The following is a 19171-nucleotide window of genomic DNA, read 5'->3' as shown; positions in this document are numbered from 1 at the left end:
CACATGATTCCATATGTGTTATTTCATAGTTTTGATGTCTTCACTATTATTCTACAATTTAGAAAATAGTAAAAATAAAGAAAAACCCTTGAATGAGTAGGTGTTCTAAAACTTTTGACCAATAGTGTATGTATGTTGAATATTAACACACCACATTCCCCCATTGCATCACCTCATAGCCCCAAGCTAAATCCTTCTCCATATTGCTCAGGGGCTGTAAGCGCTTCGGTGATCTCTGAACTCTACCTGTAACCTTTGCCCTCTCCTCCCCTGCAGTTACTTTGAGCTGGAGAGCAGTGGGCTGAGGGAGGAGATCCGCTACCACTACCGCTACAAAGGCAAGCCTCGCTCAGAGTCCTTCCCATACCGACTAGCCGACGGCCAGTGGCACAAGATAGCCCTCACCATCAGCGCTACACACCTATTGCTGCATGTCGACTGCAACAGGTAAAAGACACACACAGGCGTAAACATATGTACGCGCAAGCACGCACACCTATTGGGTAACATACAATCTACCCCACTCCATTAGTGCTACAAGTACATTCCATGCTACCTACAAGTACAAGCAGTAATACAGACTGAAAGTCAGGCAATGGAAGCATCAGCTTGAACCTCAGCGGTGAAGAGGTGTTTCTATAACTGACAACACTCATGTCACCTTTAGCCTAAAATGGCTTCTTTGCTTGCAAGATGTTACCAGAGGTGAAACTGCTGATACTGCTTTGAACTAACACTGTAGGAACTCACAGGTGGATGCACACACATGTACACTAATGCACTCGTGCACATGCAGTAGGTTACACACACACGCAAACATATATAAACACACACAAGCACCACAGCTTCCACCACACACACAAACAAACACACACACACACACACACACACACACGGGCATGTTGAGAGGCTGTGATATTTCCAGCTGTCTCCAATTGCCATGTTCCCTTTGAGCATTCAGCGAGTCTCACAAGTGTCCCCGAGAAGTGACAAAACTGATAAGCAGTGTGTGCTCATCAAGGTAAATATTTGTTAACACTTATTGTTGTTCTGGTGACAGGCTGCAGACAGTGTGGGATAAGAGAGGCAAGCTGTAGACTGTAGGGATATGTATCTGTGTCACATCTACACATACACATACTTATGTACACACATATGCACGCAGAGAGACACGCGCACAGACACACACACACACACACACACACACACACACACACACACACACACACACACACAGAGTCTCATTAACGTTTTCACACGTGAGTTCCAAATATCTCTAACGGTCGCCGCAGCGTGAGTTGTTTTATGCACGTGATGTTAGAATGCACTCACTGCTCCAAAATGTGATTGTTACGCAACAGGACACTTAACACGCACTGCCTGCTAATTATCTATAGGCTGTGTTTCAACTTGTCAATTTCAAATAACTTTTTAACAAGTTGTATTTTCTAACAACAGTTTGAATTGAGGTGTGTTCCGTCTCCTCATTAATTCATATAGAAGTAGCCCATTTCAATGTTGCGGACAATTTATGTTTGAGGCTTTACTGAGCAGGACAAATTTCCCTCTTCCCCATTTTTTTCCGCACATGAAGTATGCAGACATTTGCGCAGTCTTGCACGAACTGGCACATTTTCTGGCTGGCGCTCGCATTGTTACATTGTTGTTTTCCTTACAAATAATAACGTTGGGCATGTGTGTGTTCCTATCAAAGTAAGTGCCTTATTTTCTGTATATTGTGTTGTCGTTTCTACTGTAGCATACAGTACAGTGCCTTGCAAAAGTATTCATCCCCCTTGGTGTTTTTCCTATTTTGTTGCGTTTGTTGTAATTTAAATGGATTTCTATTTGGATTTCATTTAATGGACATACAGAATATAGTCCAAATTAGTGAAGTGAAAAGTGGTGCGTGCATATGTATTCACCCCCTTTGCTATGAAGCCCCTAAATAAGATATGGTGCAACCAATTACCTTCAGAAGTCACATAATTAGTTAGATTGCACACAGGTGGACTTTATTTAGGTGTCACATGATCTCAGTATATATATACACCTGTTCTGAATGTTCCCAGAGTCTGCAACACCACTAAGCAAGGGGCACCACGAAGCAAGCGGCACAATGAAGACCAAGGAGCTCTCTAAACAGGGCAGGGACAAAGTTGTGGAGAAGTACAGATCAGGGTTGGGTTATAAAAAAAATATCAGAAACGTTGTACATCCCACGGAGCACCACTAAATCCATTATTAAGAAATTGAAAGAATATGGCACTACAACAAACCTGCCAAGAGAGGGCATCTGTGGTATGACTTAAAGATTGCTGTACACCAGCGGAACCCATCCAACTTGAAGGAGCTGGAGCAGTTTTGCCTTGAAGAATGGGCAGAAATCCCAGTGGCTAGATGTGCCAAGCTTATAGAGACATACCCCAAGAGACTTGCAGCTGTAATTGCTGCAACAGGTGGCTCTACAAAGTATTGACTTTGGGGCGGTGAATAGTTATGCACGCTCAAGTTTTCTGTTTTTTTGTCTTATTCCTTGTTTGTTTCCCAATAAAAAAAAATTGCATCTTCAAAGTGGTAGGCATGTTGTGTAAATCAAATGATACAAACCCCGCAAAAATCCATTTTTTAATTCCAGGTTGTAAGGCAACAAAATAGGAAAAATGCCAAGGGGGGGGGGGTGAATACTTTCACAAGCCACTGTGTGTATGGAGCATAATGTATTTACAGTTTTATTCACGTTTTCAAGTACAGGTGACACATAATGCATTCAGAGTATTGCATAGATTGTAATGGACACAAATGATGTGTGTAAAATACTTTTTGGGTATTTTGTTGTACTGATTATAATGAGCTAATGCTAAACTATTTGGCAGCTATGTGTGGCGCCATGTTTGTTGACATTATACAATGCATTCTGGGTGTCACGGAAATGTCTGTCAGACCAAAGATGAGGTGAAGGACTGGTTCACTTATCTTTCGAGTAAACTTCCGGAAGTGAATTAAGGGAAGTGAATGATTGTAGATGACACACCCCCTTCAATATGCATACTGCAAACAGACCAAACTCATCTTGTCTCCTTTTATTATCTTCTGTTGACGTGAAAAAACAAACATGACGGCGCACACAAACTACCCATCGTCGGATTACTTTTGATTTCTAGAAAGTGTTTTACTCAATTATTTTGATCAATGTTGAGCTCACCCGTGACGTGATGAATTATAAATAACAATTGCTATTAGCACATTCATATTGTGGTTTCTCTCAGCTGAGATTTATCTAAATATGACCGCTTGTGTTATGTCAATATTTCCTCAGTTAGCGCTAGGACTAATTTTCGTGTTTGGATGATTGTGTATGCTGTTGCTACTTCTGTGAATGTCTGAACATTGCATCCAAAAATAAACGGGTCACATAACTTTGTAAGGACTTTGTGGCAAGCTCAAATGCTGACTGTTGCGTCAATAGAAACTGGATGTTCTAAATAAGCATTCTAATCCCACCGGTTTGAGCGTACGCTGCAGGGTCCACTGTAGAATGATCACACCCGTTTGTTGGTTTGTGTGAAAAGGTTAAAGCTACAAAACTGTCATTGTTCAACTTTAGCATGTGATAACAATGTCACAGAACAGATGAACCAGAATGACTACTAAGCCACGCCTACAGTATTCTGATCTAAACCGCTGGGTCATATCTCAATAAACCAGCATCAATGCCTGCAACCCAGCAGTTGGGTCATCCAAACAACCCAGCATTTTTTTTTTTGTTTACTGTTGCTCAATCATTTCAGTTTTGGTTCAATTGATGTTATGTTGCATCATGAATGTTGTCTTTAAAAAAACAAATAATTTCAATGTTATGAAACTGCCAGTATTTTCACCCTTTTTTAATATAATATTTGAGATTTTCTACAGGAAGAGAGGGAAATATTGGTTTCTTAAATAACATTAATATAAATTATCTGTTTAAGATGACAGATTTTCTTTTAAATAATGGAAAGTAACCATTTAAATTCTCCGTAAAATAGAAAAAAATTAATTAAACTGCAGTACTATTAATGTCATTTAAAGGGGAACTCCACTCACACTATCTTTTGGTATATTTTTCATTAGTCCACAGATTGATACAGAAACCAAATGTTTTTCATGTTGCATCCCTTTTGTATATATACAGTGGGGGAAAAAAGTATTTAGTCAGCCACCAATTGTGCAAGTTCTCCCATTTAAAAAGATGAGAGAGGCCTGTAATTTTCATCATAGGTACACATCAACTATGACAGACAAATTGAGGGAAAAAAATCCAGAAAATCACATTGTAGGATTTTTTATGAATTTATTTGCAAAATATGGTGGAAAATAAGTATTTGGTCACCGACAAACAAGCAAGATTTCTGGCTCTCACAGACCTGTAACTTCTTCTTTAAGAGGCTCCTATGTCCTCCACTCGTTATCAGTATAAAAGACACTGTCCACAACCTCAAACAGTCACACTCCCAACTCCACTATGGCCAAGACCAAAGAGCTGTCAAAGGACACCAGAAACAAAATTGTAGACCTGCACCAGGCTGGGAAGACTGAATCTGCAATAGGTAAGCAGCTTGGTTTGAAGAAATCAACTGTGGGAGCAATTATTAGGAAATGGAAGACATACAAGACCACTGATAATCTCCCTCGATCTGGGGCTCCACGCAAGATTTCACCCCGTGGGGTCAAAATGATCACAAGAACGGTGAGCAAAAATCCCAGAACCACACGGGGGGACCTAGTGAAAGACCTGCAGAGAGCTGGGACCAAAGTAACAAAGCCTACCATCAGTAACACACTACGCCGCCAGGGACTCAAATCCTGCAGTGCAGACGTTTCCCCCTGCTTAAGCCAGTACATGTCCAGGCCCGTCTGAAGTTTGCTAGAGTGCATTTGTATGATCCAGAAAAGGATTGGGAGAATGTCATATGGTCAGATGAAACCAAAATATAACTTTTTGGTAAAAACTCAACTCATCGTGTTTGGAGGACAAAGAATGCTGAGTTGTATCCAAAGAACACCATACCTACTGTGAAGCATGGGGGTGGAAACATCATGCTTTGGGGCTGTTTTTCTGCAAAGGGACCAGGACGACTGATCCGTGTAAAGGAAAGAATGAATGGGGCCATGTATCGTGAGATTTTGAGTGAAAACCTCCTTCCATCAGCAAGGGCATTGAAGATGAAACGTGGCTGGGTCTTTCAGCATGACAATGATCCCAAACACACCGCCCGGGCAACGAAGGAGTGGCTTCGTAAGAAGCATTTCAAGGTCCTGGAGTGGCCTAACCAGTCTCCAGATCTCAACCCCATAGAAAATCTTTGGAGGGAGTTGAAAGTCCGTGTTGCCCAGCGACAGCCCCAAAACATCACTGCTCTAGAGGAGATCTGCATGGAGGAATGGGCCAAAATACCAGCAACAGTGTGTGAAAACCTTGTGAAGACTTACATAAAACGTTTGACCTGTGTCATTGCCAACAAAGGGTATATAACAAAGTATTGAGAAACTTTTGTTATTGACCAAATATTTATTTTCCACCATAATTTGCAAATAAATTAATAAAAAATTCTACAATGTGATTTTCTGGAGAAAAAATTCTCATTTTGTCTGTCATAGTTGACGTGTACCTATGATGAAAATTACAGACCTATTTCATCTTTTTAAGTGGGAGAACTTGCACAATTGGTGGCTGACTAAATCCTTTTTTGCCCACTGTATACAGCTAAAAAAAAAATTGGGAACACTTAAACAACACATCCTAGATCTGAATGAATGAAATAATCTTATTAAATACTTTTTTCTTTACATAGTTGAATGTGCTGACAACAACATCACACAAAAATTATCAATGGAAATCAAATGTATCAACCCATGGAGGTCTGGATTTGGAGTCACCCTCAAAATTAAAGTGGAAAACCACACTACAGGCTGATCCAACTTTGATTAAATGTCCTTAAAACAAGTCAAAATGAGGCTCAGTATTGTGTGTGGCCTCCACGTGCCTGTATGACCTCCCTACAATGCCTGGGCATGCTCCTGATGAGGTGGCAGATGGTTTCCTGAGGGATCTCCTCCCAGACCTGGACTAAAGCATCCGCCAACTCCTGGACAGTCTGTGGTGCAACGTGGCGTTGGTGGATGGAGCGAGACATGATGTCCCAGATGTGCTCAATTGGATTCAGGTCTGGGGAACGGGCGGGCCAGTCCATAGCATCAATGCCTTCCTCTTGCAGGAACTGCTGACAAACTCCAGCCACATGAGGTCTAGCATTGTCTTGCATCAGGAGGAACCCAGGGCCAACCGCACCAGCATATGGTCTCACAAGGGGTCTGAGGATCTCATCTCGGTACCTAATGGCAGTCAGGCTACCTCTGGCGAGTACATGGAGGGCTGTGCGGCCCCCCAAAGAAATGCCACCCCACACCATGACTGACCCACCGCCAAACCGGTCATGCTGGAGGATGCTGCAGGCAGCAGAACGTTCTCCACGGCGTCTCCAGACTCTGTCACATCTGTCACATGTGCTCAGTGTGAACCTGCTTTCATCTGTGAAGAGCACAGGGCGCCAGTGGCGAATTTGCCAATCTTGGTGTTCTCTGGCAAATGCCAAACGTCCTGCACGGTGTTGGGCTGTAAGCACAATCCCCACCTGTGGACGTCGGGCCCTCATACCACCCTCATGGAGTCTGTTTCTGACCGTTTGAGCAGACACATGCACATTTGTGGCCTGCTGGAGGTCATTTTGCAGGGCTCTGGCAGTGCTCCTCCTGCTCCTCCTTGCACAAAGGCGGAGGTAGCGGTCCTGCTGCTGGGTTGTTGCCCTCCTACGGCTTCCTCCACGTCTCCTGATGTACTGGCCTGTCTCCTGGTAGCGCCTCCATGCTCTGGACACTACGCTGACAGACACAGCAAACCTTCTTGCCACAGCTCGCATTGATGTGCCATCCTGGATGAGCTGCACTACCTGAGCCACTTGTGTGGGTTGTAGACTCCGTCTCATGCTACCACTAGAGTGAAAGCTCCGCCAGCATTCAAAAGTGACCAAAACATCAGCCAGGAAGCATAGGAACTGAGAAGTGACCTGTGGTCACCACCTGCAGAACCATTTCTTTATTGGGGGTGTCTTGCTAATTGCCTATAATTTCCAACTGTTGTCTATTCCATTTGCACAACAGCATGTGAAATCTATTGTCAATCAGTGTTGCTTCCTAAGTGGACAGTTTGATTTCACAGAAGTGTGATTGACTTGGAGTTACATTGTGTTGTTTAAGTGTTCCCTTTATTTTTTTGAGCAGTGTATATACAGTGGGGAGAACAAGTATTTGATACACTGCCAATTTTGAAGGTTTTCCTACTTACAAAGCATGTAGAGGTCTGTCATTTTTTTATCATGGGTACACTTCAACTGTGAGAGACGGAATCTAAAACAAAAATCCAGAAAATCACATTGTATGATTTTTAAGTAATGAATTTGCATTTTAAGCAGAACTTAATATTTGGTACAGAAACCTTTGTTTGCAATTACAGAGATCATACATTTTCTGTAGGTCTTGACCAGGTTTGCAGCAGGGATTTTGGCCCACTCCTCCATACAGACCTTCTCCAGATCCTCCATGTTTCGGGGCTGTCGCAATATGGACATTCAGCTCCCTCCAAAGTTTTTCTATTGGGTTCAGGTCTGGAGACTGGCTTGGCCACTCCAGGACCTTGAGATGCTTCTTACGGAGCCACTCCTTAGTTGCCCTGGCTGTGTGTTTTGGGTCGTTGTCATGCTGGAAGACCCAGCCACGACCCATCTTCAATGCTCTTACTGAGGGAAGGAGGTTGTTGGCCAAGATCTCGCGATACATGGCCCCATCCATCCTCCCCTCAATACGGTGCAATCGTCCTGTCCCCTTTGCAGAAAAGCATCCCTAAAGAATGATGTTTCCACCTCCATGCTTCACGGTTGGGATGGTGTTCTTGGGGTTGTACTCATCCTTCTTCTTCATCCAAACACGGCGAGTGGAGCTCTATTTTTGTCTCATCAGACCACATGACCTTCTCCCATTCCTCCTCTGGATCATCCAGATGGTCATTGGCAAACTTCAGACGGGCCTGGACATGCGCTGGCTTGAGCAGGGGGACCTTGCGTGCGCTGCAGGATTTTAATCCATGACGGCGTAGTGTATTACTAATGGTTTTCTTTGAGACTGTGGACCCAGCTCTCTTCAGGTCTCTTCAAAAATCCAGAAAATCACATTGTATGATTTTTAAGTAATTCATTTGCATTTTATTGCATGACATAAGTATTTGATCACCTACCAACCAGTAAGAATTCCGGCTCTCACAGACCTGTTAGTTTTTCTTTAAGAAGCCCTCCTGTTCTCCACTCATTACCTGTATTAAATTGCACCTGTTTGAACTCGTTACCTGTATAAAAGACACCTGTCCACACACTCAATCAAACAGACTCCAACCTCTCCACAATGGCCAAGACCAGAGAGCTGTGTAAGGACATAGGGATAAAATTGTAGACCTGCACAAGGCTGGGAAGGGCTACAGGACAATAGGCAAGCAGCTTGGTGAGAAGGCAACAACTGTTGGCGCAATTATTAGAAAATGGAAGAAGTTCAAGATGACGGTCAATCACCCTCGGTCTGGGGCTCCATGCAAGATCTCACCTCGAGGGGCATCAATGATCATGAGGAAGGTGAGGGATCAGCCCAGAACTACACGGCAGGACCTGGTCAATGACCTGAAGAGAGCTGGGACCACAGTCTCAAAGAAAACCATTAGTAACACACTACGCCGTCATGGATTAAAATCCTGCAGCGCCCGCAAGGTCCACCTGTTCAAGCCAGCGCATGTCCAGGCCCGTCTGAAGTTTGCCAATAACCATCTGGATGATCCAGAGGAGGAATGGGAGAAGGTCATGTGGTCTGATGAGGCAAAAATATAGCTTTTTGGTCTAAACTCCACTCGCCGTGTTTGGAGGAAGAAGAAGGATGAGTACAACCCCAAGAACACCATCCCAACCGTGAAGCATGGAGGTGGAAACATCATTCTTTGGGGATGCTTTTCTGCAAAGGGGACAGGACGACTGCACCATATTGAGGGGAGGATGGATGGGGCCATGTATCGCGAGATCTTGGCCAACAACCTCCTTCCCTCAGTAAGAGCATTGAAGATGGGTCATGGCTGGGTCTTCCAGCATGACAACGACCCGAAACACACAGCCAGGGCAACTAAGGAGTGGCTCCGTAAGAAGCATCTCAAGGTCCTGGAGTGGCCTAGCCAGTCTCCAGACCTGAACCCAATAGAAAATATTTGGAGGGAGCTGAAAGTCCGTATTGCCCAGCGACAGCCCCGAAACCTGAAGGATCTGGAGAAGGTCTGTATGGAGGAGTGGGCCAAAATCCCTGCTGCAGTGTGTGCAAACCTGGTCAAGACCTACAGAAAACGTATGATCTCTGTAATTGCAAACAAAGGTTTCTGTACCAAATATTAAGTTCTGCTTTTCTGATGTATCAAATACTTATGTCATGCATTAAAATGCAAATTAATTACTTAAAAATCATACTATGTGATTTTCTGGATTTTTGTTTTAGATTCCGTCTCTCACAGTTGAAGTGTACCTATGATAAAAATGACAGACCTCTACATGCTTTGTTAGTAGGAAAACCTGCAAAATTGGCAGTGTATCAAATACTTGTTCTCCCCATTGTAACTAGTGGGTAGGGAACAGTTGCCTTATTTTTAGGGCACGGCTTTCGTTCATTCGTCTCAATTCAATTCAATTCAATTTAAGGGCTTTATTGGCATGGGAAACGTGTTAACATTGCCAAAGCAAGTGAAGTAGATAGTAAACAAAAGTGAAATAAACAATAAATATTAACAGTAAGCATTACACTCAGAAGTTTCAAAAGAATAAAGACATTTCAAATGTCATATTATGTATATATACAGTGTTGTAACAATGTGCGTCTCTCCCTCCCCTCCTGAATCCCACAGAGAGTTTCCTAGTAGCTCTACGAACTCGTTATGTAATCTCAGCTTTCATCTCCTATAAAAGTTGGCCGTCAGTGATGAACACAAAGTGGTTTCGTTTCATATCTACAAATAATGTTTGAGTTTTTTATTTATTACATTTGATATAGAACCAGTTGTGGGACTACTTCTTATCGATGTGGGAGACTTTCAGCTGTCCAATGCTACACGGCATATGAGGCTGTGACGTACCCTTCCGCAACAAATTGACAGACAGTAGGACCATTGAATGAAAGTGTAGGTGGGACTCACAGGAGACTGCTGAGGGGATAACGGCTCATACTAAACCATGTGTTTGATGTATTTGTTACCATTCCACCCAAGTCAATACCACGAGCCCGTTTTCCCTAATTAAGGTGTCACCAACCTCCTGTGGTGGGACTTCACAGCCTCCCACGGCTTTGGATATGTAACCTGATACCCCAGAGTCTTCTGAAGCTAACTCAATTGAAGCTGGAAAGCGGCGCTATCAGCCAAAACAGAGGCTGATTTATAAGCAAATTACCGTGATAAAGTCCCAAAACCTGTTAGGAGCCTATGCAAATTCCAATGTTGGGATAGTTAACACTTTGTTACAATATGTAAATAATATGTTTACATTTACATTTTTTGTCATTTAGCAGACACTCTTATCCAGAGCGACTTACAGTTAGTGAGTGCATACATTTTTCATACTGTCCATAATGTTCATAATGTTTAAAACTGTCCATAATGTTATGACTATTATATTAAAATATGTAATGTGCAAAAATATTCAAGGGAAATGGACATTTGCAGTGTACAAACTTAAAATGGAACTGACAGCATCTTAACTACTTTGCTGATAGGAAACAAACAGACAATCTTAATAACAGTATAAAATATTGAATTCCCAGTTTAAGCTACAAAACCAACTTTATAAGACGTTTTTAAAATAGGTTCTATTTGACAAAAAAATCCATGACGTAGAATAAGGTTATTACGGCTCAGGAAAAGACCCAGATGCAGACAGTTCAAATAACGGATATTTATTATATAAACAGGGGGCAGGCAAAGGAAAGGTCAAGGGCAGGCAGAGGTCGGTAGCCCAGGGCAGAGTCCGTAAGGTACAGAGCAGCAGGCAGGCTCAGGGTCGGGGCAGGCAGAGGTCAGTAATCCAGGGCAGTGTCAACAGTACAGAACGGAGGCAGGCTCAGAGTCAGGGCAGGAAGAAGATAAAAACCGGGAAAACTAGAAAACAGGGCTCAAGAAAACAGGAGTACGAAAAACACACTGGTAGGCTTGACGAGACAAGACAAACTGGCAACAGACAAACAGAGAACACAGGTATAAATGCACAGGGGATAATGGGGAAGATGGGCGACACCTGGAGGGGGGTGGAGACAAGAACAAAGACAGGTGACAAAGGCATTGTTGGCAGAATAGATGGATGCAATTCAACACATGATTAATATAGCTAATTCACCAATACATTTGGTGGTCTAACAAATATCAGGTTGTAAGACACAGATTTCCCAGTGAGGGAAAAAAGTATTTGATCCCCTGCTGATTTTGTACGTTTGCACATTGACAAAGACATGATCAGTCTATAATTTTAATGGTAGGTTTATTTTAACAGTGAGAGACAGAATAACAACCAAAAAATCCAGAAAAATGCATGTTAAAAATGTTATAAATTGATTTGCATTTTAATGAGGCAAATAAGTATTTGACCCCCTCTCAATCAGAAAGATTTCTGGCTCCCAGGTGTCTTTTATATTTTCCTTTATTATTTTCCCCTAACCCTATCACCCCTCCCTAATTGGAGTAAACTAATGGACAACAACACCTAGGCTTCTACTTCCATCTTATACATATAATTATTTATTTATGCTTTTAGTTATTTCATCACATTCCCAGTGGGTCAGAAGTTTACATACACTCAATTAGTATTTGGTAGCATTGCCTTTACATTTTACAATAGTTATCTTTTGTTTGTTTTTAGTCCCATCCTTCAGCTATCCTCAACCCCTCCCATGTATCTCTGAAGACCATCCAGTTTTGATTTCTATTTGACATATATTTTCCAACTGTGCTGCTTCACAAAATTTCTGAACCTACAGTGTATTCGGAAAGTATTCAGACCCCTTCCCTTTTTCCACATTTTGTTATGTTACAGCCTTATTCTTAAATGTATAAAATAAAATAAAATCCTCATCAATCTACACACAATACCCCATAATGACAAAGCGTAAACATTATTTTTTTTTTTAAACCTTATTTAAATAAGTATTCAGACCCTTTGCTATGAGACTCGAAATTGAGCTCAGGTGCATCCTGTTTCCATTGATCATCCTTGAGGTGTTTCTACAACTTGATTGGATTCCACATGTGGTAAATTCAATTGATTGGACATGATTTGGAAAGGCACACACTTGTCTATAGAACGTCCCACAGTTGACAGTGCATGTCAGAGCAAAAATCAAACCATGAGGTTGAAGGAATTGTCCGTAGAGCTGCGAGACAGGATTGTGTCGAGAAAGAGATCTGGGGAAGCCTACCAAAACATTTCTGCAGCATTGAAGGTCCCAAGAACACAGTGGACTCCATCATTCTTAAATGGAAGAAGTTTGGAACCACCAGACTTTTATTAGAGCTGGCCGCCCGGCAAACTGAGCAATCGGGGGAGAAGGGTCTTGGTCAGGGAGGTGACATAGAACCTGATGGTCACTCTGACAGAGCTCCAGAGTTCCTCTGTGGAGATGGGAGAACCTTCCAGAAGGACAACCATCTATGCAGCAATCCACCAATCAGGCCTTTATTGTAGAGTGGCCAGACGGAAGAAACTCCTCAGAAAAGGCACTTGACAGCCCGCTTGGAGTTTGCCAAAAGAAACCTAAAGGACTCTCAGACCATGAGAAACAAGATTCTCTGGTCTGATGAAACCAAGATTGAACTCTTTGGCCTGAATGCCAAGAATCACGTCTTGCGGAAACCTGGCACCATCCCTACGGTGAAGCATGGTGGTTACAGCATCATGCTGTGGGGATATTTTTCAGAGGCAGGGACTGGGAGACTAGTCAGGATAGAGGAAAGATGAGCGGAGCAAAGTACAGAGAGATGCTTGATGAAAACCTGCTCCAGAGCGCTCAGGACCTCAGACTGGGGCTAAGGTTAACCTTCCAACAGGACAACGACCCTACGCACATAGCCAAGGTAACACAGGAGTGGCTTCGGGATGAGTTTCTAAAAACCTATTTTTGCTTTGTCATTATGGGGTATTGTGTGTAGATTGATGAGGAAAAAACATTTTATTCCATTTTAGAATAAGGCTGTAATGTAACAAAATGTGGAAGAAGTCAAGGGGTCTGAATACTTTCCGAATGCACTTTTACGAACACACTTTATTTTATATTTGTTATCTTGTTATTTGTAGTCCCACCCTTCAGCTCCATGAAACCCCTCCCATATATCTCTGAACACCATCCAGTTTTGATTTCTATTTGCCATATATTTTTCAACTGTGCTGTGATATTTCACAAAACTTATGAACCTTTCTATTCTCATAGATTCTAAAGATTGTAAATAAAAAATATTTTTTGTATTATTATATGATCGATCTATGACTTTTCAAATCACCCAGCTGTGCTATTTGCAGAGTTAGCTACAGGTAAATGTTGCAATTCTTCAGCCATTCCTGAACCTGCGACCAAAAATAGTATCTAATGATTCTGTCTCTTCACAGCAAAATCTGCAGAGCTGGGATGGTTGTATCCCCCATATATATAACATTCTATCAGTTGCAAGAATTTTGTATAATAATTTAAAATGAAAAGCTCAAAGTTTTGAATCCGGCGTCATTTTGTGCATCAGTTCATAAACCATGTGCATTGGAATCGGTACATCGAAAATCTCTTCCCAACTATTTTGCAATCTATATGGCACAGCTGTCAATTTTTGGGTCCTTAAATGAAACTGGTGTACCTTATTTATTACCATTTTCTTTAACCAATTTTGGTCATTAATGCAGGGCTGACAGACAAGTTCTTTAATTTCTCCCCATTCCACTTGCCTCTTCCATTTTTGTGGTAATGCTGCAATTATTTGGTTGTAATTTTGGTTGTAATGTCCATATATTTTTGTATATATTTATCTGCATACAGTTGAAAGTTTACATACACCTTAGCCAAATATATTTAAACTCAGTTTTTCACAATTGCTGACATTTAATCCTAGTAAAAATTCCCTGTCTTAGGTAACATTTGTGGGCAGAACTGAAAAAGTGTGTGCGAGCAAGGAGGCCTACAAACCTGACTCAGTTACACCAGCTCTGTCAGGAGGAATGGGCCATAATTCCCCAAACTTATTGTGGGAAGCTTGTGGAAGGCTACCCGAAATGTTTGACCCAAATTAAACAATTTAAAGGCAATGCTACCAAATACTAATTGAGTGTATGTAAACTTCTGACCAAATGGGAATGTGATTAAATGAATAAAAGCTGAAATAAATCATTCTCTATACTATTATTCTGAATAAAGTGGTGATCCTAATTGACCTAAGACAGGGAATTTTTACTAGGATTAAATGTCAGGAATTGTGAAAAACTAAGTTTAAATGTATTTGGCTAAGGTGTATGTAAACTTCCGACTTCAACTGTACTTTTTACACCTAGGCTTACTATACATAACTTTAACCCATTGTATAAGAGATTCTCCAAAATTGAAATATTCCAGGCATTTACATATAAATTCCAGTTGTACTTTATCCAAAGCCTTTTCAAAGTCAGCTATGCATACCAGGCCTGGTTTCCCAGATTTTTCATAGTGTTCTATTGTTTCCAGTGCTTTTCTTATATTATCTCCAATGTATCGTCCATGTAAAAAACCTGTCTGATTAGGATGAATAATATTCGACAATACATTTTTAATTCAATGCGCTATGCATTTTGCTAGAAATTTTGCATCACAACACTGAAGTTTAAGGGGCCTCCAATTTTTTGAATGGTCAGGATCTTTACATTTACCACTTGGGTCCTGTTTCAGTAATAATGAAATCAGACCTTCTTGTTGAGTATCTGATCATCTACCATTTTTATAGAAGTGGTTAAAACATGCTTATAACGGTCCTCTGAGTACATCAAAAAAGGTTTGGTATACCTCAACTGGTATGCCATCCAGCCCTGGAGTTTTCCCAGACGTTAAACATTTAATTGCTTCAAGAAGTTCCTCCTCTGTAATTTGGCTTTCACATGAGTCTTTCTATACAGGTGTTAATTTTACATTATTAATATAAAAAGATCCTTACAATTAACTTCGGTTGGTGGAGATTGATGAGACTGAAATGAAATCATATGCTTAAAGTGCTTTGCTTCCTCTTTCAAAATATTGTTTGGTGAATCATGGGTGACTGTCATTTGTAACAAATTTCAGTACATTCTTTTTGGTAGCATTTCTACGTTGAAGATCAAAAAAAAGTTGTTGCATTTTTCCCCATATTTCATCCAGTTCGCTTTATGTTGTATAATATATTACACTTGATCGTTCTTGAACAAGTTCCTCCATTTATTTTTGTTTGTTTTTATTTCTAATTATCTGTACCGTTAGTCCCTCTATTTACTTTGTTAATATGAACTATTTTGAATTGCATGGCCTATAAAGGCACATTTAAAAGTGTCCCATACAATAAGGCATGTTCTGTCGGTAAATGTGAGTTATAAATTCTTCTGTCCTGGTTAAAAACAAGTTGTCATCCAATAGGCTTTGATTACATTTCCAATATCCTCGCCCACGTGGAGTAATGTATATGCCAATTAATTGATGGTTCGACCACATTCTGTCCCCTACAACACTTTTAAAAACTTTTGGTGCCAGCAAGAATGACATAAGAAAGTAGTCAAGACAACTAGCTTGATTGAGCCTCCGCCATGTATATCTCACTAGGATATTTAAGACTCCATATATCCACTAGTTCCAATATATCCATGATATTTGTGATTTCCTTAAGTGCATGAAGGTGATATTTTGTAGTGTGATTTCCTTTACAGTCCATTGAGGTACACTACATGACTAAAATAATGTGGACACCTGCTCATCAAATATCTCATTCTAAAATCATGGGCATTAATATGGAGTTTGTCACCCCTTTGCTGCTATAACAGCCTCCGCTCTTCTGGGAATGCTTTCCACTAGATGTTGGAACATTGCTGCCGGGACTTGCTTCCATTCAGCCACAAGAGCATTAGTGGGGTCGGGCATTGATGTTGGGCGATTAGGCCTGGCTCTCAGTTAGCATTCCAATTCATCCCAAAGGTGTTCGATGGGGTTGCGGTCAGGGCTCTGTGCAAACCAGTCAAGTTCTTCCACATCGATCTCGACAAACCATTTATGTATGGACCTCACTTTGTGCACGGGGCATTATCATGCTGAAACAGGAAAGGGCCTTCCCCAAACTGTTGCCCAAAGTTGTAAGCACAGAATCGTCTAGAATGTCATTTTATGCTGTAGCATTAAGATTTCCCTTCACTAAGGGGCCTAGCCCGAACCATGAAAAACAGTCCGAGACCATTATTCCTCATCCACCAAACTTTACAGTTGGCACTATGCATTTGGGCTGGTAGCGTTCTCCTGGCATCCGCCAAATCCTAGATTCGTCCATCAGACTGCCAGATGGTAAAGTGTAATTCATCACTCCAGAGAACGCATTTCCACTGCTCCAGAGTCCAATGGCGGCGAGCTTTACACCACTCCAGCCGACGCTTGGCATTGCGCATGGTGATCTTAGGCTTGTGTGCGGCTGTTCGGCCAAGGAAACCCATTTCATTAAACTCTCGACAAACAGTTATTGTGCTGACGTTGCTTCCAGAGGCAGTTTGGAACTTGGTAGTGAGTGTTGCAACCGCACTACGCGCTTGTGAGCTTGTTTAATAAAATAATAATATATATGCATTTGGGCTGGTAGCGTTCTCAGCATGATAATGCCCCGTGCACAAAGTGAGGTCCATACATAAATGGTTTGTCGAGATCGATGTGGAAGAACTTGACTGGTTTGCACAGAGCCCTGACCGCAACCCCATCGAACACCTTTGGGATGAATTGGAATGCTAACTGAGAGCCAGGCCTAATCGCCCAACATCAATGCCCGACCCCACTAATGCTCTTGTGGCTGAATGGAAGCAAGTCCCGGCAGCAATGCTCCAACATCTAGTGGAAAGCATTCCCAGAAGAGCGGAGGCTGTTATAGCAGCAAAGGGGTGACAAACTCCATATTAATGCCCATGATTTTAGAATGAGATATTTGATGAGCTTGTGTGAACTACCACTTCCGTTGTTGCTCCTAGACGTTTCCACTTCACAATAACACCATTTACCATAATGAGATACAAGTTTCAATTCTATTTATCATAATATATGTTTGTAAACTTACCATTAAAAAGTACCATAATGATTGAGTGTCCATATAGCTGTGCCATGGTATTTGCACTGCTACTGAGTAAACCTCCAATTGTTCTCCACTATTCCACCCGCTAAAACCTCCCCCCATCCCAAGTTGTGTTGTCGTCCCAGTGACTGGCAGACCACCCCTGTCCACCTGGATCCTAGGGCCTTTGAGAGATTGGGACCCATCCTTTAAAAAGAGCACACAGTTCCACCCACAGAACAGAAGCAGATGAACTGCCAAAAGCATTTCCACCGCCCTCACCTCGATTGTATTGTGTTGTATTTTCCCACTTGGACAAGAGGAACACCTACGTGAGAATGATATTCATTGACTACAGCTCAGCCTTCAACACCATAGTGCCCTCAAAGCTCATCACTAAGCTATGGACCCTGGGACTAAACACCTCCCTCTGCAACTGGATCCTGGACTTCCTGACGGGCCCCTCCCAGATGGTAAGGGCAGGTAACAACACATCCGCCACGCTGATCCTCAACACGGGGGCCCCTCAGGGGTGCGTGCTCAGTCCCCTCCTGTACTTCCTTTTCACCCATGACTGCATGGCCAGGCACGTCTCCAACACCATCATTAAGTTTGCCGACGACAAAACAGTAGTAAGCCTGATCACTGACAACGATGAGACAGCCTATAGGGAGGTGTTCAGAGACCTGGCCTTGTGGTGCCAGGATAACAACATCTCTCTCAATGTGATCAAGACAAATGAGATGATTGTGGACTACAGGAAAAAAAGAGGACTGAGCACGTCCATTCTCATCAACGGGGCTGTAGTGGAACAGGTTGAGCGCTTCAAGTTCCTTGGTATCCACATCACCAACAAACTATCATGGACCATACACACCAAGACAGTCGTGAAGAGGGCACGACAAAGCCTATTCCCCCTCAGGAGACTTGGCATGGGTCCTCAGATCCTCAAAAAGTTCTACAGCTGCACCGTCGAGTGCCTCCTGACTGGTTGCATCACTGCCTGGTATGGCAACTGCTTGGCCCCCCAGTTCTACAGAGGGTAGTGTGTACAGCCCAGTACATCACTGGGGCCAAGCTTCCTGCCATCCAGGACCTCTAGACCAGGCGGTGTCAGAGGAAGGCCCTAAAAATTATCAAAGACTCCAGCCACCCTAGTCATAGACTGTTCTCTCTGCTACCACACAGCAAGCAGTACTGGAGTGCCAAGTCTAGGTCCAAAAGGCCATCCGGGGGCTTTGGCTTTGTTGGACCAACCCTGCCAGGCAGGCTCAGAATCTTGAGGGGGCAGTGCTGCTTGAGTGGGTCTCTGACCGCATTTATCTTTCTGTATAGGCTACTTGCGTATAGGCTACTTGCAGTAGGCCTATAAAACAGATGTCTTCTCCTTAGTGTGTGGGTCGCTCAGGTGGGTGTCTAGGGTATAGTGATGGGGACTGTTCCATGATGATAGGACAATAAATAAATAAACTAGATCCCATATCTGCACCGCTGTCTTCAGTCCGCCATTTTTTCAAGAGAGCCCTACCTAGTGAGGAAAGGTAGTCTGTGCTGTTGCTAGTGTGGAAGAACTTGACTGGCCTTCACAGAGCCCTGACCTCAACCCCATCAAACCCCTTTGGGATGAATTGGAACACCGACTGTGAGCCAGGCCTAATCGCCCAACACCAGTGTTCCAACATCTAGTGGAAAGCCTTCCCAGAAGAGTGGAGGCTGTTATAGCAGCAAAGGGGGACCAACTCC

General features: G+C 42.4%; 1 protein-coding gene across 1 annotated transcript in view; it reads left to right on the top strand.

The window, feature by feature from the left end:
* Positions 1–19171, top strand: part of LOC121579071 (protein kinase C-binding protein NELL1-like) — a 519122-nt gene that overhangs the window by 137443 nt on the left and 362508 nt on the right. Inside the window, exon 4 of the mRNA XM_041893338.1 lies at positions 277–447. Coding sequence (XP_041749272.1) covers positions 277–447 — 171 coding nt within the window. The remainder of the gene's footprint in view (positions 1–276; positions 448–19171) is intronic.

This window comes from Coregonus clupeaformis, chromosome 3 (assembly GCF_020615455.1).
Source record: "Coregonus clupeaformis isolate EN_2021a chromosome 3, ASM2061545v1, whole genome shotgun sequence".
NCBI classification, from domain to species: domain Eukaryota; kingdom Metazoa; phylum Chordata; class Actinopteri; order Salmoniformes; family Salmonidae; genus Coregonus; species Coregonus clupeaformis.
The sequence above is the reverse complement of the archived record's forward strand: the minus strand, read 5'-3'. Positions and strand labels throughout refer to the sequence as shown.